Below are 24450 nucleotides of genomic sequence, written 5' to 3' on the forward strand. Positions count from 1 at the left end.
ATAATAGGCATCCAAAAACTCATTATTTTGAGGAAAATAAATGACAGGATATTATTGATAAAAAACTAACTAAAAATAGTTAAACATATGTTTAAATAATTTAAACCCCTAATAAGATGAAAAAAGATAATAAAAAAAAAGATAAAATCTCCTAGACATCTGAAAAGGATTTAAATGATATTTTTTGGCTTTGAAATAGGGTGGTTAAGGATAAACTTTGAAATTTATTAAAGATCTCTGAACGAGCTTTGATTTGATATATTATAGGCCCCATGGTTCAATCCGAGTCAAAAGTTATGACCTCTCAAAGCTTCTACCGATCCTGCTCCGATTCTGCTCCGATCCTACCGATTCTGTTCCGATCCTACCGATCCTACCGATCCTGCTGCGATTCTACTGCAAAACTTGATTCTGCACGATCCTGGATCGATTTTGGGTTTCCGGATCGTAGAATCGTACGATCCTACGATCCGGATCGCGATTTTGCAAACTATGGGTACGGCTACATGAGCTGCAACAAGATGAGGTTGCCCCTCAGTCTGATCACCGACTTCAATACTGGGACCAACCTGAGCTCCCGGTATCAACTCAGATGGGGAGATAGGAGCCTCATCCAAACCATGATCAGTAGTAGTGGCACGCTGACATGCACGACCACGACCGCGACCCCTACCACTGTCGCAACCACGACTGCGACTACGAGCACAGCTACTGCCCCAACCGCGACCACGGGCTCGTGGCATTTCCTATAAAATCAAATGATATTTTCAATAATAAATTATAATCAAGATAATTAAAACGAAGAATGACCCTTAAATCCTATAGCTCAGAGATACAACTCGACTTGTATAAAAAATTCCTTTGCTCGAGAAGTACATAAACTGAAAACAAAAGTCTCGAAATAAAGCCAAAACTTACGAACAGAAAACGCAAAACCGGGCTCTGATACCAATAAAATTGTCACGTCCCCAGAGGAGTCCCTGCCAGACAAAAATCCGACAGCATCTCCCCTATACCGGTGACAATATGAAGCATACATACATACATCACAATATATAAACATAAACAACATATTCATCAGCCCACACGGCTGGAACATACATAAAATAGAAACAACATAACCACGAAATGTATCAACTATATATATATGTCATAGTTTTCATAGACTACCTTTACTATACAGATAAACGACATCTGTAACAAAATTTCAAAATGTAAATACAGCGAAACAAAGTAAAACAAACCAGAAAATCAGCACGTCGAAATCTCTGAGCAACTCTATGAAAGTCCAAAATCAACTATAATATCAAAAGGATCCCTGTGTCTGCAAAACTGGAGACCAAGGAATGTAGAAAGTTAGCCAAATGGCTAAGTGGATACTTAAGAAAGATGTGCATGAATTTAATCTTATTGAAGAAGTCAAGGAAGTAGAATAAATCACAATCTTTTGTTACAACTTTAGGATTATTCTTAAAGTTCTACATTTATACATATATATGTATCATCATTTTCTCATTATCTATAATCAGGTAAGATTTTTATATTAGAGTTTAGGATCTTCACCTTATCATCACTTGTCATCATTAATAAAATCAATTCTTCAGTCTTATTATTTAATCACTTGGTTATAAGTTATCATGGTAACATCAACATGTATATCAATAGTCTGAATCTGATAAATCAACTAAAAAGTGAATCACTGGAGCCAATATCATCAGAGTGTAATATCATATGGATAGGCTAAAAGCCTCCTCAGAGTATAAAACTGTCGCATACGTCATCTGACGTACGGGCTATCAGCCCTCACTGGTGGAAGACATAATAAACACTGAACGAGGGCTACATCACGCCAACACGCCTCGGATGTACGGTCAGGTACTCTGGATCGCGGCCGCCGCGCTACCACAATAACATGTGGGCGGTCCAGTACTCTAATATAGAGCTCTGGTATAAAGCTAGGATCATATTCTTCACTTTTTAATTCTTCATTTACTATCTTTATTAATTTACCTTTATGATTATATTCATCCATTTATCATGATTATTCTCTTTTCATATTGAATGGTCAATCAAGGTAATATTTTCGTATCAAATATATTAATTTATCATTATAGGGTCTACATATAAAAAGCTACAAGTATCAACAGATAGAGTATCAAAAGCATGAAGTATGAAAGGTCAAGCAAGTCACAAGAGACAAGGTATCAACAGAAGAGAAATTCAGAATATTTCTTTAATTTTAAAAACAACCCTTCCCATATCAATCCCAATATGAACCCACATATGAACAAGAAATAATATCACTTATTTACCCTCCAATGATTTTAATATTTTAACCCATTTCGCTATTTATAATATCAGTTTAATCCCCATTTTGAAAACAATGATACACCATATACATAATATAATTTATATATTTATTCATGCACAAGGAAATATACAAGAGTAGATGTATCCACCTTATATACAGCAAAATCTGCGGATGTCGGCAGGTCGCCGCGCTCCACTCGAGCTCGTGTCTACAAATATAATAACTCAAATAATTAAAATGCTAATAAACTCATGATACAAAAATCTAAACATGATTTACGACTCGAAGCCATTAGATCATTATTTTTGATTTCGCTATCGCGTACCACTTCGCATTCCTAAATGAAATCTCTGTTCTAATCTAGATAACCCTCCTAACTACACATCAATTAACCAAAAACATAAAGTATACCTTCTAAGGAGTTTGTGTGGCTGCTGGAAATGAGGACAGCAACTAGGGTTATTTTCCCTTCGTTGTTAGCCGCCTCAGCTTGCTCCGGCGAGCTCCGGCGAAATCCGACGGTGCTGCCAAGAAAAGGACAGCAGCTAGGGCTGCTGTTGGAGAAGACAAAAGGCAGCAAGGTGCTGCTGTTGGAGGGGAAAAGGAGAGAGCAACTAGGGCTTTGTTTTCCCCCCTTTTCTAGTGGTCCGGCGAGCTCCGGCACACTTCGAGGAGCTCCGACGATGTTGCCGAGAAGCAGGACAGCAGCAAGGAAGAAGAAACTTGTTGCTTGTGGTCGTTGGAGAAGAGAAAAGCAGAAGAGAATGGGGTTGCAAGCTTGGAGAAGAAGAATGGGGGAGAAATCCGCAGTTCGTCGCCGCTAGAGAAGGGAAAGGAGAAGAAGAGAAGGGTTTTGAGGCATCGATGGGGAAAAGGAAAAAGGGGGTGTGGGGGAGGGCATGTGCACGTGGGTGAGTGGGAATGGGTTTTTTTTTTTTTTTTCCTCACACTTAACACTCATTAGTTTAATACCCCGATTATTTGTATAATTTTGTACGTCTTCCTTATTCCTATATAAGGAAACTAGAGTACTTACCCTCCATTGATCGGGTATTTTTTTTTATTTTCAATATCATATTCAAAATTTTGTAAGCCATTAACTACCGTGTTTCCGTAGGTGTAACTAACTGGGCTAAAATCAGTATCTTTGATCCTTAGTGTCCTTTTTTTCAAAATTAAATATAACTAATAATGGTTCTCAATTCTTGCTATAAGGCAGAGATTCTACCCACAAAATTTCTTACTAGATAAATGAAATGTGTTTTTGTGGTTGGCATTGAAGGTTCTAACTGATTTAAGTCTGAGATGAAGACAACCTATATTTTCTGCATGTTTTTGTAAGATTCATCTATTTCATTTTCTACATCAATTCATTGGAGAGGGAGAAACTAAACAACAACCATGTATACATAGTCTTTAGGCTTAAACAGTTATTAAAAAATATAGCCTATTATTTATAACCATGCCATATTTATTAATAAAAATGTTGTCTATTATTCCTAACACTTTCTCCCTTGAGTTAGAGCATATATATATATATATATATGTCCAACTTGTCACATGAAAAGGGTGGCAATTTGTTTTGTGTTTTGTTAATTGGGTATCCAATCATGCCATTTGTGCCAATAAAAACTATATGAGATAACATGAAAATAAATACAAAAAGTTATAATACATGATTAACCAAATTCTAGAGAACTTAGTTATAATACATAAACATTCTTAAGATTTTTTAAAATGAAGTATCTTCATTAACGGTTCAATTTTGTGTCAACCCATTTATATATTTGCGTTGTGTCATGTCACTTTTGGGTATTATCTATGTTAATCTTGTTTTGGATCGGGTTGGGCTAGCTTATATTATAATGTTATGTTTGAAATAGCCAGATATTTATAAAGTTCCTAAATAGAGAAAGAAAACTTTAGATGAAGATGACACAAATGAAATGTAGTACAATGGTTGAGAAGTTAGATGATGTAACATGAGATTTATATTTAAAAGAGGTCACGACTACACTGAAGTTGATGATTGTCTTCAAAAGAAGTCAGTGACAATGGTTGAAGAAGGAAAAAGATGAGATATTGTCTGTGTCGGGCATAGTTTTAAATCTGGTACCATGCCAAGCAAAAGGATCGAAACATATTATTTTGGTAAATTATCGAAACTCAATATTACTCGCAATGTCTCTTTTCTTTGCTTTATATCTTTTCTCCTTCAACTTTCAATCTATCATCGACACGAGTGTCAGCATGATACTGGAACAATATCTTCATGGTCAAAGGACAAAATTATGGCATAGCTCGAGATTTTGAACCTTGGCGCTGAGTGATATCGAGTTTTAGTGATTTACCAAATGACACATTTTGACCGTTTCGCTTAGCACGGTATGAAATTTTAGACCATGCTACCACCAAGAACTTTTCTTAAAATAAAGTAATGCTCAAGCTCAATATATTCAGTTCTTGTATGTCTAGTTTGCAATCTTCATAAAACTCTGGTTGTCTCTAAAAATTGCAATTGATTTATATATAGGATATGTAGCTCTTCAACACATTCTTGGGTAGCAAGTGCAATAACTTTGTTACTCTACCACATTAGTTAATAAAGACACTAAATTTTGTTTCTTGCTACCCTAAAAGACACTTGTATCACCTAATGTACATCTTCTATCATCCAGATTTTCACATCCAATTCTCCATGTACATTTTGATCATCCAAATTTCCAACAAAGTCTCAATATCTGTGAAACCAAACGAACTATTGACATTATTTTTAAAAGAATAAGCCAAAGTCTGAAGTTGAGTTTATATATTTCAAAATCTTCTTTGTAGTGTAGAAGTGAGGCTCTTGAGGAGATTGCGTAAGTCTATTGAGGATATCTAGTTGAAAAGGAAATATCTAACCTTGTTATAGTTAAATATAAAAGACTTCCAACGATAAGGTTTATGATTTGGCAAAAATAATCCTTTTTCACACCTCAACTTTACATTTGCATCAAAAAGAATATTGTATCTTATGCTTTGATTGAATCTAAATCGCTCAACTAACTTTTTGGAATAGCCTTGTTGTGTGTAAAAATTCCATTGTCCATATTCATCACTTCTAAACTAAGAAAATGATGCAACTCCCCTAATTTCTTATGTCTAATCTTATAGCAAGCTCATCTTGAAGTTATTTAACTTTCACTTTATCATTTCCCGTTATTATCATGTCATCTACATATATGAGAATAATTATATTCTTGTTTTTTAACAAATAAACTAGCTATAAAATTTTAAGTATTATGAAATTTTTCCATAACATGTGTGTGGAGCTTGCTTGAACTCATAAAATGCTTTTTTAATTTTGCAAATATAATCAAGATGCAAGTCTTGCTTCATGTAGATGTCTTTTTCAAGCTCTACATACAAGATGACATTTTTCACATCAAGTTGCCATAGTTTCCAATAATAAAAGACTTCCAAAGCTATCCCATACTTACTAAAATCATCTCAACCATAGGGCTAAAAGTGTCTTCATAATGTCGTCCATTTTTCTTGACAAAAAACCATCAAGCAACCAACCATATATATATATATATATATATATATTCTCTCATCAACTTTTCTTTTTGATTTTGTACACCCATTTGCAAGAAATAGGTTGTACATTTTGGGGCTTAGGAATAAGGCTCCAAGTTTGATTTTTCTTATGAGTATTTATTTCAGCTTCTATAGCAAGCTCTCATTCTTTATTTTCTTTTGCTTCATCAAATGCAAAGGTTCTTCATCATTAATTGGACTTGCAAAAAGGAACAAGAATAGGTGCTAATGAATTGTTCTTCTCTATAATGAGTTGGCTTGATAATGGTATGGGATTGAACCATCATCAATGGTTCTCCTTGAGTTGAACATATCATAGCTCATCTATTTCTGCAAATTAGTGGTCTCCCCCTTTCACTTGCTTCTCAACAATTGATGAAGATAAGTTGGTTGGTATGACTCCCCCTTCACTTTGAACATCTTGTGAAACAAGATATAGGATCCGTGCATTTCCAATGATTTTTCCATTTTATCATACCCAACAAAAATGCATTTTCGTGTATTGGCATCTAGCATACTTCTTTGAGATTTTGGCACATGGGCATAACTAATAGAGGCAAAGACTTTTAAATGTTTGAGGCTTTTCTCTAATCATCAATTTGTAGGGTGACTTCATATTAATTGGAGAAAGAGGCATTCTATTAATTACATATGATGCATATTCCATATCTTGAGCCTATAAAACTTTTGAAGATTCTTAGCATATAACCAGCTCAAGTAAATAATCTTTTGTTTTGTTACACTATTTTGTTGTGGTAGCTCAGCGCAAATTAGTCCTCTTTTAATGTCATGTTGATGACACAAAGATAAAAATTGTTCATTCCTTCAGTTCTTAGTTACTTAATTCTGGAATAAGCTAGCTCTCAATCATTTCTTTGAATTCCACAAGTCTGCTGAAAACTTCTAACATATGCTTCAAAAAATATATCCCTGTGAATCTATTGTAGTCAACAATAAAAAATATTTATAGATATCCATAAAAGGAGTTGTAGTTGGTCCCATTAAATCATCGTGAATAAGTTCTAAGTTCCGATGGGCGATGGGGCTTGACACCATGAAGTTGATTTGTCAAAAGGAAATCAATGAACCTTTTCAAATTTACATCCTTCACACACACTTCTCCTTCACAAAATTTAGTTAAGCTTGACAACTCTTTTATTAGATTTAGTTTCAGCATAGTTTTTAAATTTTCCATGCTAAGATGTCCCAATCTAGCATGCAATGTATGTGCACTTTTTTTGCTATTTGTCTTCTTAACATATGAACTAGAAGAAGATAAAACAAATAAATCTAACTCTCTTACTAGTATGAATGACATCTATCTTGAGCTCCTTGATGTTCCAAAGACACTTCGCATTTTATGGGCCAAAATGAAAAAAAATTCCAGCATTTACAGTGTTTGCATTAAAACTTTTTTTTTATTCCTCGAACATGAAATACACGTGTACTTGTAATGAGATTTTCTTGCTTTTGGTTGATGATAATAGTATCTTCATCACACGATGAACTGAATTATCCACTGTTACAATGACATTGTATTATCCATTTTTATAATGGCATCACAACCATTGTTTTCATGAAAGTTGAAATTTTTTGATTGATCTCTAGCAGTGTTGTTAGAGGCGCGAGGCGCGAGGCGCGAGGCACGCACCTCTTGAACATGAGGTTGATTACTAAACTACTGACATACTCATATAATATATGATAACTATTAATATTCCACACACACAAATATCAAACCATTAGTCATAAACCACATAATATGACAAACAAAACAATACCATGATAAAATTAGTAAAAGTTTCAAACTTTCAAATTTCAACTTTCTAATCTAAACTAACAAAGTTCATCAAAACAAGTGTAATAAGTCAAATTAATCATCAAGATCAAGATCATCCTCATTGTATTCTTCTTCTTCTTTATCTTCATCTTCTTCAAATTCAATTTATTCTTCTTCTTCTTCATCTTCTTCATCTCTAAGTCTTAGAGATGAGTGTCTCATAGAGGAAGATGTATTTCCCTTCTCGACTTGTTTAGGCCTAGCATGTGAACTAGAGGCCATAGATGCAATGTTTTTTCCTCTAGTACAATATTCAGGCTCTTCAGCTCCACTAGCCCTAACAACGACATCCCATGTCAGGTTATCACCTTTAAAAACTAACTCATCTTCTTCATTATCACTTTCTCCATCCATTCTACCCATCAACCATTCATTACTGTCATCAATATCTGTCAAAGAGATGGGGTCAATCTTATCACGTGCATCATATCGAAGTTTTAAGACACGATTGTATTTCACAAATACCAAATCATTTAAACGCTGTTGAGGTAGCCTATTCCTTTTTTTGCTGTGAATCTACAAAATGTCAAAAATCACAATAAGTATAATAAAATAGCAAAGAATATTTTCTACTTATAAAGGTAACATACTAATAGTATTATACATTTATATTTATTACATACCTGCTCAAATACACTCCAATTGCGCTCACAGCCGGAAGCACTACAAGCGAGGCTAAGCACTTTAATAGCAAACTTTTGCAATTCTGGGGTATTTGCTCCATAGCATTCCCACCATTCTGCTAGCGATAATGTTTTTCTATGTCGAATTGCCATATTCCTCCCAAATAGCCCTTCTGCCTTTCGATATATAGAGAGTTGGGTAGTGATTTTATCTTGCTTAGCAGCGCTTGAAACCAATCTCTCCATAGTTTTAAACAAACCATTCACCACTTCTTCACAAATATTTGAATAAAAAAATTATTCAAATAATGTCCTGCAGCATGTAGAGGCCGATGAAATTGGCATTCCCATCTCTTATCAATGGTCTCAAACACTTCTTTGTATTTCTCTTCTTTCTCCTTAAAGACCTTCATAATTGTTTCTTTTGCCCTATTCATAGCCTCCTCATAAATATAACCCATTGCAGGTTTTCTTTCACCATCAACCAGTCTAACATGGACTAAAGGGCCATATATCTTTAAAATATGCACAAGTTCAAAAATCTAAGTGTCATGATGATTTTAGCTACCTTCTTGCCTGTCGCTTCTTTTGCCCATTTACTCTCTGTCCAATCTTTTGAAATGAACATTTTTCTTAAATTTTGCTTCTGTAGGTGCATCCTTTCAAGAGTGAGAAAAGTAGTAGTAAATCTTATGACACTCGCCCGACAAAGCTCTTTTTGTATTGTGAATTGCCTCAACATATTTACCATGCCTGGGCGAACATAAATGTAAGCATTCACACTTATTGCCTTCTTCAATGTTGCTTTAAAATCAGGCAATTTCCCAATATGTTCTAAGATCAAGTCGACAGCAGCATAAGGAGTCCAATATAGGTGTGGCCTTTTTGCTTCTAATAATTTTCCTACAAAAGAAGTTAGAAAACTAGATAAGTTTAATATAAATAAGAAAAAAAAAACATATTGATAAGAAAGAATTAAATAGATTCTTACCAGCAAGCACATTGTTACTTGCACTATCCGTAACAATTTGAACAACATTTGCTTCTCCTACACGCTCCACAAATCGATCAAGCAACTGAAATATTTTCTCTCCGGTCTTTGCATAATCAGAAGCATCAACCGATTCGATAAAAACTGAACCTTTAGGAGAATTCACTAAAAAATTAATCAATGTCCTCTACCTTTTGTTTGTCCACCTATCTGCCTTCAAATTACAACCATACTTGGCCCATTCTGTTTCACACGACTTTATGTAATCATTGGTCACACTATCAACAATCTTTTTTAGAAAAGGAACCTGCACCTCATGATAACTAGGTCCTTTTAGACCTACACCATATTGGCCAACCAAGTCCAACTTCCTTTTGAAGCTTGAATAGTTACCGACATTAAAAAGAATTGCTGCATCATACATCCACTCAATTATAGCCATACACGTTTTTTTGCCTCAATTTTTTCTTGTATGCCTCATTTGTCGTAGTTTGCATCTCTTTCCCCTTTTCACTTTCAACATTTTTTGGCACATTAGGAGCAAAATACATATCCATTGGACCTATTTATCTTGACCTTTTTGGCATATTTACTGATCTAGAACTTGTACTTGTATTTATAGGCGGCATAGCTTTTGCTCCAATATCATTCATATCAATATCATCACCAAGAGGGTCTACATCCTCAAAGTCCAATATCGCAAGTTTAGAAAGATTACTTTTCTCCGTTTTTTTCTCCATGAAATTTTTTATTTCTTCACGTACATGAGGCGGACATTTTTTGCAAGTCGTAGTATTTTGAAACCCCCCAACAAGATGTTTTGCACGATAGATACCCCCTTTTATAACTTTTTGATAAAAATTACAAATCAAATCATTTTTATTATTCGGATAAACTCTTTGAAAATAATTGCATGTCGGATCTTTTGTGTCACACCTCGTGACCTAGGCGCGTGACACTGGCGTTGCTCGCGAATATAAATACTCGAAAACAACAAGCCTCATAAAGTGCATACCAAACCAGTAATAATATAACGAAAATATTGTCTTTACAATCCAAAAGCGAAAGCGTACAAATAAGGATACCATGAACTAAAAGGACGAATCACTTGGACACGGCTTCATTACTAGCCCCAAAACATCTCCTGCTCCTCCTTCTCAACTTGTTCCCCGTCTTTATCTGGGGATGGGAGTAAGGGGGGTGAGTGCTTGGGAAAACACTCAGTAAGTGGGATCGATCAAACATAGCATGACAGAGTACAAAATATAGCCAAAACATTCAGAATGCAGGATGAAAACATATTTCATGAAGCATGACAAAAACAAACTTAGTCAAAAACATAACACTGTTAATCATCTTATTTTCCAAGGTCTTACTGATCAGTCCCTTATATATAATTCTTCTAAGGGGTGAGGCCATATATCGGTTATTATTACCCACCGCATCAGGGCCATAACTTGTCATATCTTATCATGTTTTTGGAAATTCCCTTTTACTGATCAGTCCCCTATATGTAATTCCTCTAAGGGGTGAGGCCATATATCGGTTATTATTACCCATCGCATCAGGGCCATAACTTGTCATATCTTATCATATTTTTGGAAATTTCCTTTACCATATCTAACTTGAGTCATAACAGTGCATCTTGGAACAAAAAGAAATGATCTTGTAATATAAAATAATGAAATATAAACATATTCCGTAGCTATACTCGAAACGAAAAGCCCACTTACAGAGTCAACAACTTCTTTGGCTTTGGACAGAAACTTTACGAGACTTGAACTTGATACGATCCGTTAGGTGCTAACCTCTTGGATCGATAAAGTCTTGGAAGCACTACCGATCTCTTCCGGTAAAAGAAAACGAAGAAGAACCTGACGAGGGAGACTCGGAGAGAAAGAATTCACCTTTGAATCTTTCCGAGGATGGCTACTTATAGCCTCCAAGGAATACGAAGGGTTAAGGTCTCAATTAATTCATCATTTATGATCTTCATTAATTAAGAAGATAAAGAGTTATAGACTTCATAAATTCTTCATTTATGACCTTCATTATGATGACTCTTCAACTTCTCCATTAATTAACATTATGATGACATTTCGAATTCTCCATTAATCATCATGATTATGGCTATTCAAATTCTTTCTCTTTGTATCAAATAAATCCATATTTGATCTTGATCTCGACTAGCTTCCAATGCCATTGTTTATTTCTACGTGCTATACGTGCGACCCTCTAGGTTTTATACACGAAGGCAGTGTAAATCCATACACAGACTAAGGTAGTTAGTCTAGCAACAGTTTTTAGCCACCCAACGTGATAAAAACTGTATACCACTATGAAATCACAGATAGATAAGAGGTCCACATGTGACTCATTAAATTATCATGATGAAGAGCATAGAAGAAACATATGAATAACTAGACCCAACATTCGAAATCCCTAAGATCAAAACCGACACTTGACACAAAGTAATCATAAGCTTGGGTTCAATTTGTGGTATTAAGATTTATAGGATTGAACCTAAATTAACCTTTAAAGGTATGCCCACTAGTATCCATCACCATGTCCAAAATCGGGTCTTCACATCCCACCCTCCTTATTGGAAGTTTCGTCCTCGAAACTTGAGCTCGCTTGATCTTCGAAGAGATATGGGTAATGCTTGCGCATCTTTTCCTCGGGTTCTCAGGTAGCTTCCCTTTCAGTGTGATTGGACCATTGTACTTTGACGTACGGGATAGTTCTTTGTCTAAGTACTTGATCCTTGGTGTCAATAATTTGAATGGGAACTTCTTCATACTTCAATTCTTCATTCAAGTTCCCTTCGACTAGGAGTGGTCCAGTTTCCAAGATATGACTCAGATCTGCAACGTATCTTCTTAGTTGGGAGACGTGAAAGACATTATGAATCCTTGACATATCTGGTGGTAATGCCAGTCTGTAAGCTAGTGATCCCACTTTCTCCAGAATTTCGAAAGGCCCTACATATCTAGGATTTAGTTTTCCAACTTTATTGAATCAAACTACTCCCTTCATTGGCGAAATCTTTATATAGGCCTTATCACCCATTTCGAATTCCAATGGTCTTCTTTTCAAATCAGCCCAACTTTTCTGCCGATCTTGAGCAGCCTTGAGTCGTTCCTTGATGACAGTCACTTTTTCTACTGTGGTTTGGATAAGCTCAGGTCCAATTATAGCTTTTTCTCCTACTTCATCCCAATATAGAGGTGACCGACACTTGCGCCCATATAGAGCCTCGTATGGGGCCATTCTAATGCTGCTATGATAACTGTTATTATAGGCAAACTCGATTAAGGGTAGGTGCTCACTCCAATAACTGTTGAAGTCCAAAGCACATGCTCTTAGCATGTCTTCAAGTGTCTGTATTGTCCTCTCAGTTTGGCCATCAGTTTGAGGGTGATAGGCCGTGCTGAGAGTGACCTTAGTCCCCATAGCTTTTTAAAAACTTTACCAAAAATGGGACGTAAATCTTGGGTCTCTGTCAGATAGTATGCTTGCTGGAACTCCATGCAGCCGCACAATGTTGTCCATGTATAGAGTAGCCAACTTATCCAGATTATAATTCATGTGAACAGGTAGGAAGTGTGCAGATTTTGTGAGTCTATCCACCACTACCCATATCCCATCATGGCTTTGTCTTGACTTTGGCAATCCCACCACAAAGTCCATGGAAATGTGCTCCCACTTCCACTCTGGAATCTCTAAAGGTTGAAGAAGTCCTCTAGGTCGTTGGTGTTCTGCTTTGACCTGTTGACATACTAGGCACCTAGAGACGATTCCCCGACATCCTTCTTCATTCCGCTCCACCAGAAGTTCTTCTTCAAATCTCTATACATCTTTGTACTGTCAGGGTGGACCGAGAATTTTGATTTGTGGGCCTCCGATATTACTTCTTGTCGAAGATTATCAATGTCAGGCACCCACAGTCTTCCTTTCATCCATAAGATCCCGCTATCATTTATTTGAAGATCAGGTGCTTTTCCCTTTTTGATCTGCTCTGTAAGTCTTGCCAACGTCGGGTCTTGTTTCTGCTTCAACTTGATTGTTTCTCGAAGGCATGGTTGTGCTGAGAGCGATGCCAAAACTATCTTGCCCATGCTCTTTCGACTCAAAGCATCAACTACCTTGTTTGCTTTACCTGGGTGGTAGCTTATTATTAACTCATAATCCTTTAAGAGCTCGACCCATCGTCGTTGCCTCATGTTTAATTCTTTCTGTGTAAACAGATATTTGAGACTCTGATGATTTGTAAACACTTCACACCTGACACCATATAGATAGTGTCTCCAAATTTTTAGCGCGAATACTACTGCAGCTAGTTGAAGGTCATGCGTGGGATAGTTTTGCTCATACGGTTTCAATTGTGGTGAAGCGTAAGCAATAACCCTTCCCTCTTGCATGAGAACGCACCCCAAACCTCCTTTTGATGCACTATAAATAGTGAAATCCTTATCCCCTGCGGGTAGTACTAGTACTGGTGTAGATGCAAGCCTTTTCTTCAAGGTTACAAAACTCTTCTCACATTCTTCACTCAGGTTAAATTTGGAGTTTTTTTGTATGAGCTTGGTGAGAGTTATAGTTATCGAGGAAAAATCCTTCAATGTATTTTTGATAATAGCCGGCTAGTCCTAAAAAGTTTCGAATCTCTGTTATTGTCTTTGGTCTTGGCCAGTCTAAAATTGCTTCCACTTTCTTGGGGTCTACAGAAATGCCTACTTCGGAGATTATATGACCCAAGAAGGTGACACTTTTTAACCAAAATTCACACTTCTTGAATTTGGCATATATTTCCTTATCTCTCAGTATCTAGAGGGTAAGGCGAAGGTGCTCTTTGTGGCCTTCTTCACTTGGTGAATATATGAGGATGTCGTCGATAAACCCCACCACAAATTTATCAAGATATGATCTGAACACTCTATTCATGAGATCCATAAATGCTGCTAGGGCATTGGTTAAGTCGAATGACATTACCATGAACTCGTAGTGTCCATGCCTGGTTCTAAAAATCGTCTTTGGTATATCTTCGGCCTTAACCTTCAGCTGGTGATAGGTTGACCTTAAATCGAGTTTGGAGAACACTGTAGCTCCTTTAAGTTGGTCGAAGAGATCGTCTATCCTTGGAAGAGGGTACCTATTCTTGATTGTGATTTTGTTCAATTCTCGATAATAATCGATGCACAATCTCATACTCCCATCTTTCTTCTTCACAAATAAAACTAGGGCTCACGGAGATGCGCTCGGTCTGATTTTTTTTTTTTTTTAACAACTCTTGAAGTTGTTCTTTTAGTTCTTTGAGTTCTGTTGGGGGCCATCCGGTAGGGCGCCTTTGATATTGGCACTGCACCTGGTGCCAAATTAATTTCAAAGTCTATTTCACGGTCTGGAACTGTGCCAGGTAATTCCTCAGGAAATACATCTGGGAAGTCTTGAGCGACTGAAATTCTAGCCTTAATCTTCTCTTCCACCTCACTTATCATTGCTAGATAGATTCCATCACCGCTCCTCATGGCTTTCCAAGTCTGAGATGCGGATAGGAGCAATCTCTTTTCCTTGGCCTTGCTATGGTAGATGATTTCTTCTTGGCTTAAAGTCCGAAGTTTGACGCTCTTCCTATGACAATCCACTAATGTGTGGTTCTTGGTCAACCAATCCATTCCAAGAATGGCATCGAACTCAACCATGTTTAGTTGAATTAGATCAGCTTCGAATGTATGATTACCAATACTGACCTAACAACTTCGATGGCCTTATTAGCGGGCATAGCTACTCTATATCGTTCACTAAGTATTTCAGCTCTGAGTCCTAACTCATAGTGAATCTTTTAAATATAAAAAAAATGAGTGGCACTACAATCAAATAATACATAGGCATTCATTTTGTTGATTAGAATGATACCTACCACCATATCGCTTGCGCCTTCCACCTCTTCTTGAGTCATAACGAACACCTGAGCATTGGGCTTATTCTCCTTTGATTTATTCTAGACTGCAATAGAATTTGACACTGCCCCTTATTTCTTGTGTTTAGGACAATCCGTAATTTGGTTCCCCATCTTCCCACAGTTGAAGCATGCATTGGAGATCCTACGACATTCTTCAAAATGTCTGAAGTTACAAGTAGGACATGGCTTAATGCCTTGGGAGGGCAAAGTGAAAGGGGGTCCTTTAGACGGGCCACTCGATAGGTTCGACCGTTTTAACCTTTGTTCACTTGGGGTCGCTAACCCTTACAGGGTGGTTGCTACGATGGTAGCGATGGCCATTAATTCTTCTCGGCTGAGGCTAACTCCTGGGGGAGGGTTTGCATCTTCATTGTTGTTTTGGGTTGGCGTAGTTGGGGTTATGGTTGTTTGGGATGGGTTTGTCAGCCATTTTCTAAAAGTGGATGAGTGATGGTTCATGATAGTTCAAAGATAATTGCTTGACGATTAGACTTTGACATTCCTATGAGAAGGTAAAGGCAACCGGAAACCTTCCTAAAATGGCAAAAACGTTATTTCGGAAGTCTAAACGATGGAATTCGGTAGAAAAATGGCATGCATCACGATGATGGGATCATGATTTTTGCTAGTTAGCCATTTCGGAGGGCACTAGTAGCCAATTGTTGAAAATCCAACTTCGTTAGATTTGCATACAAAACATCCCAACCAGATTAAAATCTGGTTCTGATACCACTTCAATGTCACACCCTGTGACCTAGGCGCGTGACACCGGCGTTGCTCGCGAATATAAACACTCGAAAACAACAAGCCTCATAAAGTGCATACCAAACCAGTAATAATATAACGAAAATATTGTCTTTACAATCCAAAAGCGAAAGCGTACAAATAAGGATAACATGAACTAAAAGGACGAATCACTTAGACACGACTTCATTACCAGCCCCAAAACATCTCCTGTTTCTCCTTCTCAACTTGTTCCTCGTCTTTATCTGGGGATGAGAGTAAGGGGGGTGAGTGCTTGGGAAAACACTCAGTAAGTGGTATTGATCGAACATAGCATGACAGAGTACAAAATATAGCCAAAACATTCAGAATGCATGACGAAAACATATTTCATGAAGCATGACGAAAACATATTTCATGAAGCATGACAAAAACATAACTTAAACGAAAACATATACTTTTCGCAAAACATTCAGAATTCATGGCAGAAACATAATTTAAACGAAAACATATACTTCTAGCAAAACATTCAGAATTCATGGCAGAAACATAATTTAGACGAAGACATATACTTCTAGCAAAACATTCAGAATTCATGACAGAAACATAACTTAGTCAAAAACATAGCACTGTTAATCATCTTGTTTTCCATGTTCTTACTGATCAGTCCCCTATATGTAATTCCTCTAAGGGATGAGGCCATATATCGGTTATTATTATCCACCGCATCAGGGCCATAACTTATCATATCTTATCATGTTAATTCCCTTTTACTGATCAGTCCCCTATATGTAATTCTTCTAAGGGGTGAGGCCATATATCGGTTATTATTACCCACCGCATCAGGGCCATATATCGGTTATCATTACTCACTGCATTAGGGCCATATATCGGTTATTATTACCCACCGCATCAGGGCCATAACTTGTCATATCTTATCATATTTTTGGAAATTTCCTTTACCATATCTAACTTGAGTCATAACAGTGCATCTTAGAACAAAAAGAAATGATCTTGTAATATAAAATAATGAAATATAAACATATTCCGTAGCTATACTCGAAACGAAAAGCCCACTTACAAAGTCAGCAACTTCTTTGGCTTTGGACAGAAACTTTACGAGACTTGAACTTGATACGATCCGTTAGGTGCTAACCTCTTGGATCGATAAAGTCTTGGAAGCACTACCGATCTCTTCCGGTAAAAGAAAACGAAGAAGAACCTGACGAGGGAGACTCGGAGAGAAAGAATTCACCTTTGAATCTTTCCGAGGATGGCTACTTATAGCCTCCAAGGAATACGAAGGGTTAAGGTCTCAATTAATTCATCATTTATGATCTTCATTAATTAAGAAGATGAAGAGTTATAGACTTCATAAATTCTTCATTTATGACCTTCATTATGATGACTCTTCAACTTCTCCATTAATTAACATTATGATGACATTTCGAATTCTCCATTAATCATCATGATTATGGCTATTCAAATTCTTTCTCTTTGTATCAAATAAATCCATATTTGATCTTGATCTCGACTAGCTTCCAATGCCATTGTTTATTTCTACGTGCTATACGTGCGACCCTCTAGGTTTTATACACGAAGGCAGTGTAAATCCATACACAGACTAAGGTAGTTAGTCTAGCAACAGTTTTTAACCACCCAACGTGATAAAAACTGTATACCACTATGAAATCACAGATAGATAAGAGGTCCACATGTGACTCATTAAATTATCATGATGAAGAGCATAGAAGAAACATATGAATAACTAGACCCAACATTCGAAATCCCTAAGATCAAAACCGACACTTGACACAAAGTAATCATAAGCTTGGGTTCAATTTGTGGTATTAAGATTTATAGGATTGAACCTAAATTAACCTTTAAAGGTATGCCCACTAGTATCCATCACCATGTCCAAAATTGGGTCTTCACATTTTGATATATATGTTGGAGTATCACTACTATCTTATATGATAATTGAATAAGAAAATAGTCGCCCGCGCCATTTATGAATATATTTGAAAGTCCCCTTGGATGGGTCTAGTGGCTTGCGCATGAGGTGTTGTCCCATGAATAAGAAAATAGTCTGAAAAATTAAAAACCAAATAAAATCAACTGTACTAGCAATAGAAAAATACTGTACCAGGCTACCAGCAATAAAAAACATGACAAAAACAAAAAGAAAAAAAGGAAAAACAGGACGAAAAAAGCAAAACCGGACAACAACAAGAACACTGAACACAAACCAGCAAATTATGCTTCGGATTGAAAAATCTTAAGTTCGCAAAATATGCTTCTATAAGTGAAAACAAAGAAACATTACTTTCCAGTTTAAATGGTAAACTAAAAAGGATGGATTAGTAAATCAATTTCTACATAGGAAAAATTTTCAGTTGCAAAGCCTAGACAATGTGAAAACAAAGAAACATTACTTTCCAGTATGAGCAAGTAATAACTAAGTAAAATAGACAAAATTTTCATACCTCTCGCTTATCAATAGATGCTCTTTCTGTGATCTCGTTTAGTTTATTATCACATCTACTATTATAAAAAACCAAAATGCAAAAAGAACAAAAAGACCAGAAAGAATGATTTGAATATTGAACAATTTTTGGTCATATATATGAGTATGACAAACTAAGTAAAAGAAAATGGATTATGTTCCTTAGCAAACTTGATATCATGATCGATGTAAATGTGAGAAGGTAGACAATGTATTTACAAGTGACATCATATTTATACTGTACCACTGTACAACAATAGAAAAATAGGAAAAAAACAAAAAGAAAAACAGAAAAAAATTAAAAAAAGGGAAAAAAAAAACCAAAACCGGACAGCAGCAACAAGGCCACTGAACACGAACCAGCAAAAATAGAAAAACAGTAAAAAAAATGTAAAACCGGACAGAAGATATGTTGAGTGCATCCTTTTATTAAAGCAATAAAAGGGGATATATGTTGACTTAAAGCTTTTAATTATATTTTGCCTTATACGAGCTTCATAAATTGCTTCTTCTGGATTAAGAAGAAAAATTTATAAACATATGTTCTTGATCCTTAAAGAATACTTTGATATAGAAAGATCACCTTGTGTAGTTAAATTTGTAGCCGAGCTTAATTTTTTTTTTGTTAAATAACCTGTTAAGAGTTTGCCAAATTTCGTGAGTTGATTTCCACCACATAATATTGTCTAACAAGCCATGGTAGACCATGCTCTTTAAAATGAATTCAATCTTTCCATTTAGCTATTTCCATTTCTTGAAAGCATTAGCATTTACTAGTATATTTATAAAAGCATTAGTGATTCCTCCATTAACAAAATCTCATTAATCTTCACCAACAAGATAAGATTCCATGAAAGTCCTCCACACTTTGTAGTTGGACTAAGTCAATAACTTCATACCAAGTCCACTAACACACCTAGGCTCGACTTAAGGCATAGATCTTCTATGCCTAGGGCCCCAATAAAATTAGAGTCCATTAGTTTTAACATTTGAGCCATCAATTTAAATTTTGCCATCGGATATAAATTAATGACGTTATGTTGGCATACATGTCCACATTAATAAATGTCATGTTGCTTCGTATTTTTGTGTGTGCCAATTCTCAATTAAACACCTTTTATTTATCCCTTAATAAATGTCATGCTATAATTCGTTGCTTAATTGATTTATTTATTATTATTGTTAATTTTTCTTTCCACCTTATTTTGAAATTAGGCAACAAAAGCCGATTTAATTTTCCTTTTCAATATCTCTCAAAACCCTAGCTATTGGTGATACCGTAACTTTTCTCTCTCTCATCAGTGTTCCACGCTATTTTCCTTCCTCATCAGTGATTACGTATGTTTCTCTTTCCTCATCAGTTAAAAGGTCTTGTTTCTTTTTTTAATGATTATAGAGAAAATTAATTCATATCTACTGTGATTTTTGTTAAAGAGATTGCAAATGAAATAAATATAAAACCAAAATTTTGTGAAAAAACTGTAATTAGAAGAAACAAACGATTTGATGAGAATAAAACAAATAAGGTAAAACTTTCACTTGAAAATCTTTTAAAATTAATTACTTTAATTATATTATTTATCATGTTATTTTGTCACTTCAAAGTATGTTTGAACAATTTAAAATATAATAATTTTAATTTTTTATATGACATAGAAAAGTTAAAAAATGCTTGATAATGATTTTTTAAAATAAAATATTTAAATCTTGAAAACTTTTTAACATATGATATGTTATCTGATATGATTTAGATTTATTTTTAGAATTAAAATTTTTTAAAAGAAATAATAAATCTAGAATAAAAAACAACACTTGAAATATCGACCCTTGTAAAAAAAATAAATTTCTTTTTCCAATGCATGGATAGCTTATAGAATATTATTATTATTATTAGTGTAAAAAAAAGTTTTTCAAAATTAAAATTAATAAAGTTTTATTTACGTTCAATAATATCTCAAGAAAGATTAAATAATTTAGTAATTTTATCATTTAAAAATTATTTATTATTAAAACTTGAATAGAAAAAATTAATTAATAATTTTGCATATAAAAAATCTAGAAAACTAAATTTAATATATATATATTTTAAAAAATTAGCATTTTAATTATTTTACTTTTTAAAAAAATAATTTTAAACCCATTGGTCCCAAGTCCGAATGAAAAAGGATGATTTTTAAATTTTTTTTTTAAAAAACATTAAAGGCCTTGTTTATTTATTTTTTTGCCTAGGGCCTCAAGGACCCTTGAGACGGCCATGAACACACCCACTTGAATCCATTCTGAGGCACTGGTTGAATCCTCTACTAAGGGACCTTGTTACAAATATACCAAAACCCATGACTGATAACTTGTAAAAATATCATTACCAAAATATAGAGCATAAAAAAACATTAAAGGAAGACAACCAAATAAGAAAATAATCATTTCAAAAATAAAAACAAGAGAAAGAGGAATGTCTTTGAGAACTTGATTACTTAGGATACAAATGCTTAGAGAACATTCCCTTATATATACAACTCAAAGGAACTATGTAGACCCTTATTTGATTACATTGGAAAACACCAAGTGAGGTAGTCAACCATTGAAACATGAGACTATGAAAAGAGTAAAAAGGTAAATCCTAATGTAATTCCAAGAAATCAATTTGGATGTCCAACAAGATATAGTTCCCAAAAAATATGTAGCTCCAAGAAGTCAACTTCCAAAAAGATCTAATTTCTAAAAGTTCAATTTTAATTTCCAATAACAACTCTCTCTAGGTAAGCATATTTCGTCCCTGGATACTAGAATTTCGAAGGAAGTTTTCATATTTGTATAATGCATCAGAAAATGTATTTTCAGTTCTTGGGTTTTGCCACAGTTTTTGGCATCTCTCTGTTTTGAAGAATAGAGGATATCTCTTGAGTCTGTTTGTTTGCTTATTGTTTGTACAAATTTATCCTTCAAAATGTTGCAATGCTTTTGACAGTGAAAGCTGAAAGAGTCCCCTATTATTTAGAGAATTGTTGATCTTCCTTTTATCGTCTTTCCAGTTTCGGGCACTATCTGATCAATTTTATCGTACACCTGAGCACCATAAGTTTGTGAGAGATCAAGTTGTTGATCAGGTTTGGTCAATACATCCAATACAGTGGTTGATTAAGTTTCTCATTTTATCTTCCACTTATGATCTTTCTTTTTGCTTTGTCAATGGATTTGATACTTCTTTTGTGGAACGCAGCTGAAGTCTCATCGTGAGGTGTATGAGGGTTATGTACCCATGTCATTTGATGAATACCTTAGGAAGATGTGCAAGTACAGTTTCTTTTTTGAACTACATTTTCATATATGCACGATGAATGCTGCTGTATGGTAGCTATAACATTTATGTTTTGTTTAATGTTTTTTCTTTTTGACGTGGATGAACAGAAGTGGAGAATGGGGAGACCATGTGACGTTACAAGCAGCTGCTGATTCAGTATGTCTAGTACTCTTTTGTCATGAAATGTAGGCACGTTGCACTTCTTGCAGAAAATAATGAATCCATATCAGAATTTTATTACATCACACTGAACAGACAATTTGGTCACTTGAATTTGTATTCTCGAATCTTGAGGTTTCTGAGATATCAGGATGAATCTGATTTCGGAAACTTTGCAAAACTCTAATGAGGCACCCTTGCAATAATTATTTTTGTTAGAACTTATAAAATGTAAAGCAATGAATATTAAAGTCAGAACTATAGTTTAAGGAATGTAAGGCAAGAGTGTACTATTTTAGATTATACATGAATTATGCATTACCAGGCAAAAGTTTACTTCTTGGTCTTTAGGAAGTTTTTCCCGTCATTTTCTCCTTGTTTCTTCCTGTCACATCTCACAGCAAGAAATTTCATTATCTGGTGCAGTATGGTGTTAAAATATTCATTCTGACTTCCTTCAAGGACACCTGCTACATTGAGATACTTCCTAGTGTTGAGAAATCTAAACGGGGTAAGACTGCTTGCTGACCAATGCCTTTTCCCCCCCTCTTAACTACGGCCATCGATCTCAACAGTCATATTTATTCGCAGTTATATGTTTGAGCTTTTGGGCCGAAGTGCACTACAACTCAATCTATCCAGAAGGAGGTTGGTCATCTATTATGTTCTTGAGCATTTGTTGTAGTTGATAGCACATTTGTTAGTGGAGTAGTGTCTTCTCATTTTGGGAGGAGTGAAAATGAATTCATGCATCTCCCAAGCCATTCAATCATCTGATTTGCTCTGGTGTGGCTATGCATCTTATGTATTGCTTTTCAATATGGCTTGATATGTTTTCTTTGTTTTATGTATTTGATGAGCAGAGTTTCCTGCCATGGAATGTAAGAAGAAGAAAAGGTGGTGGCACTTTGGTATTTGAGATCTCTATCGTGTTCGGGTTGCATGATGGCCAGCGATACGAGGAAGAAGGAAGCATTGTAGGCATGTATACATCAATGCTTGTCCATACTGTACACACAATTTTCATTGCATCATTTGTAAAGAAAAGTAAAACGATAAAAAAGGTAAACAACTTCATTCTTGTGCAACTCATCATAATTATAAATCCATTTCTCATAAATTTTTTTGTGTTCGTAATATTAATGGTTAAGAAAACTGTCTTTAGCTTTGTCTCACGCTCGCTGCTGCTATTTGTAATGCACTCGGGCCAGCTTCATTCAGTCTCACTGGACTGTTAATCAATTAATGGATAAAAATTAAAATAATTTGTTTCCCTAATATATCAAAATGTATTCCATTCAATTCAAATGTTATATTATAAATATATTTTTAAACTCACTAAAATTTATCAAATCAGATGGACCATTCCAACCAATTTACCATGCACCCTAATATATGCGACGGTGAGTGATGCACTTATGAGGCTCTCTCCCCGGCCTCTATTCAAAATTTGTGATTCGATTTTTAATCTTTCGACTTTTCTAAATCTTAAATTTTCTCACTCTTGCTCCTTCCTTAGCTGTCCTTTTCCGTCACTCTCACTCCTGTCGATAAGTAAAGCAAAGAAGAGGCAAGTTAAGCACAAATTATAGTCGTATGCTTATTCTCGAGCTGGTTGGAAGCTTTCCAAATTATCACGGTAAACAAAGTCAATGCTACATGTTACTTAGCACCTCTCTCCATTTTTGATTTTTAATCTATTGACCCCTCTCCATTTTTGATTTTTAATCTACTGACTTTCCCAAATCTCACTCTCGCACCTTTGTCGCCGTCTTCCGTCGCTCTCGCTCTTGTTGGCAAGCAAAGCAAAGCTGATTTACACCACAAATTTAAGCACAATTTACAATTGCATTTTTGCTCTCGAGCTTGTTGGAAGCTCCCTAAATTACCACCACAAACAAAGCCGACACTACACGTTACTTATCATCCCTCTTCATTCTCGATCGTAAGCCTTTTCACTCTATTGTTTGTTTTTCAGTGATGTACAATATTTTTTATTAGGATTTATATTACAATATACAAACCCTAGTTGCTACAACGTGTAGCAGGTACTTGGACAGCTAGTTGCTACACATTATAACAATTACTTGGACAGTAAACTACTATAACGTGTAGCAACTACTTGGATAGTTAGCTACTTCAACGTGTAGCAACTAATTGTCCAAGTAGCTGCTACAACATATAGCAGCTACTTGGGCAGTTAGCTACTATAACGTGTAGCAGTTTCTTGGATAGTTAGCTGCCACAACATACAAACCCTAGCTGCTACAGTGTGTAGCAGCTACTTGGGTAGATAGATACTACATGTTGTTGTAGCTAACTGTCCAAATAGCTACTACACATTGTAGTAGCTACTTGGACAGTCCAAAAAACCTCTTCTTACAATGAAGTATAATCTTTTTTGATAATTTTTAAAATTTTTAGTTTTATAATTTACAGAAACTTGCCAAAC

General features: G+C 35.3%; 1 protein-coding gene across 3 annotated transcripts in view; it reads left to right on the plus strand.

Moving 5' to 3' along the window:
- Positions 1–23118, plus strand: part of LOC121969680 (OVARIAN TUMOR DOMAIN-containing deubiquitinating enzyme 9-like) — a 39588-nt gene extending 16470 nt beyond the window's left edge. For 2 of the 3 annotated variants that reach the window (XM_042519904.1, XM_042519903.1), the window contains 7 exons: positions 9009–9125; positions 21571–21645; positions 21759–21832; positions 21947–21995; positions 22425–22509; positions 22590–22646; positions 22862–23118. In XM_042519904.1, coding sequence (XP_042375838.1) covers positions 9009–9125; positions 21571–21645; positions 21759–21832; positions 21947–21995; positions 22425–22509; positions 22590–22646; positions 22862–22917 — 513 coding nt within the window. In that variant the 3' untranslated portion in view covers positions 22918–23118. The remainder of the gene's footprint in view (positions 1–9008; positions 9126–21570; positions 21646–21758; positions 21833–21946; positions 21996–22424; positions 22510–22589; positions 22647–22861) is intronic. The other variant, XM_042519905.1, reaches the window with a different exon arrangement.
- The last annotated feature ends 1332 nt before the right edge of the window (positions 23119–24450 follow it).

The sequence above is a fragment of the Zingiber officinale genome, chromosome 4A, assembly GCF_018446385.1.
Source record: "Zingiber officinale cultivar Zhangliang chromosome 4A, Zo_v1.1, whole genome shotgun sequence".
NCBI lineage: Eukaryota > Viridiplantae > Streptophyta > Magnoliopsida > Zingiberales > Zingiberaceae > Zingiber > Zingiber officinale.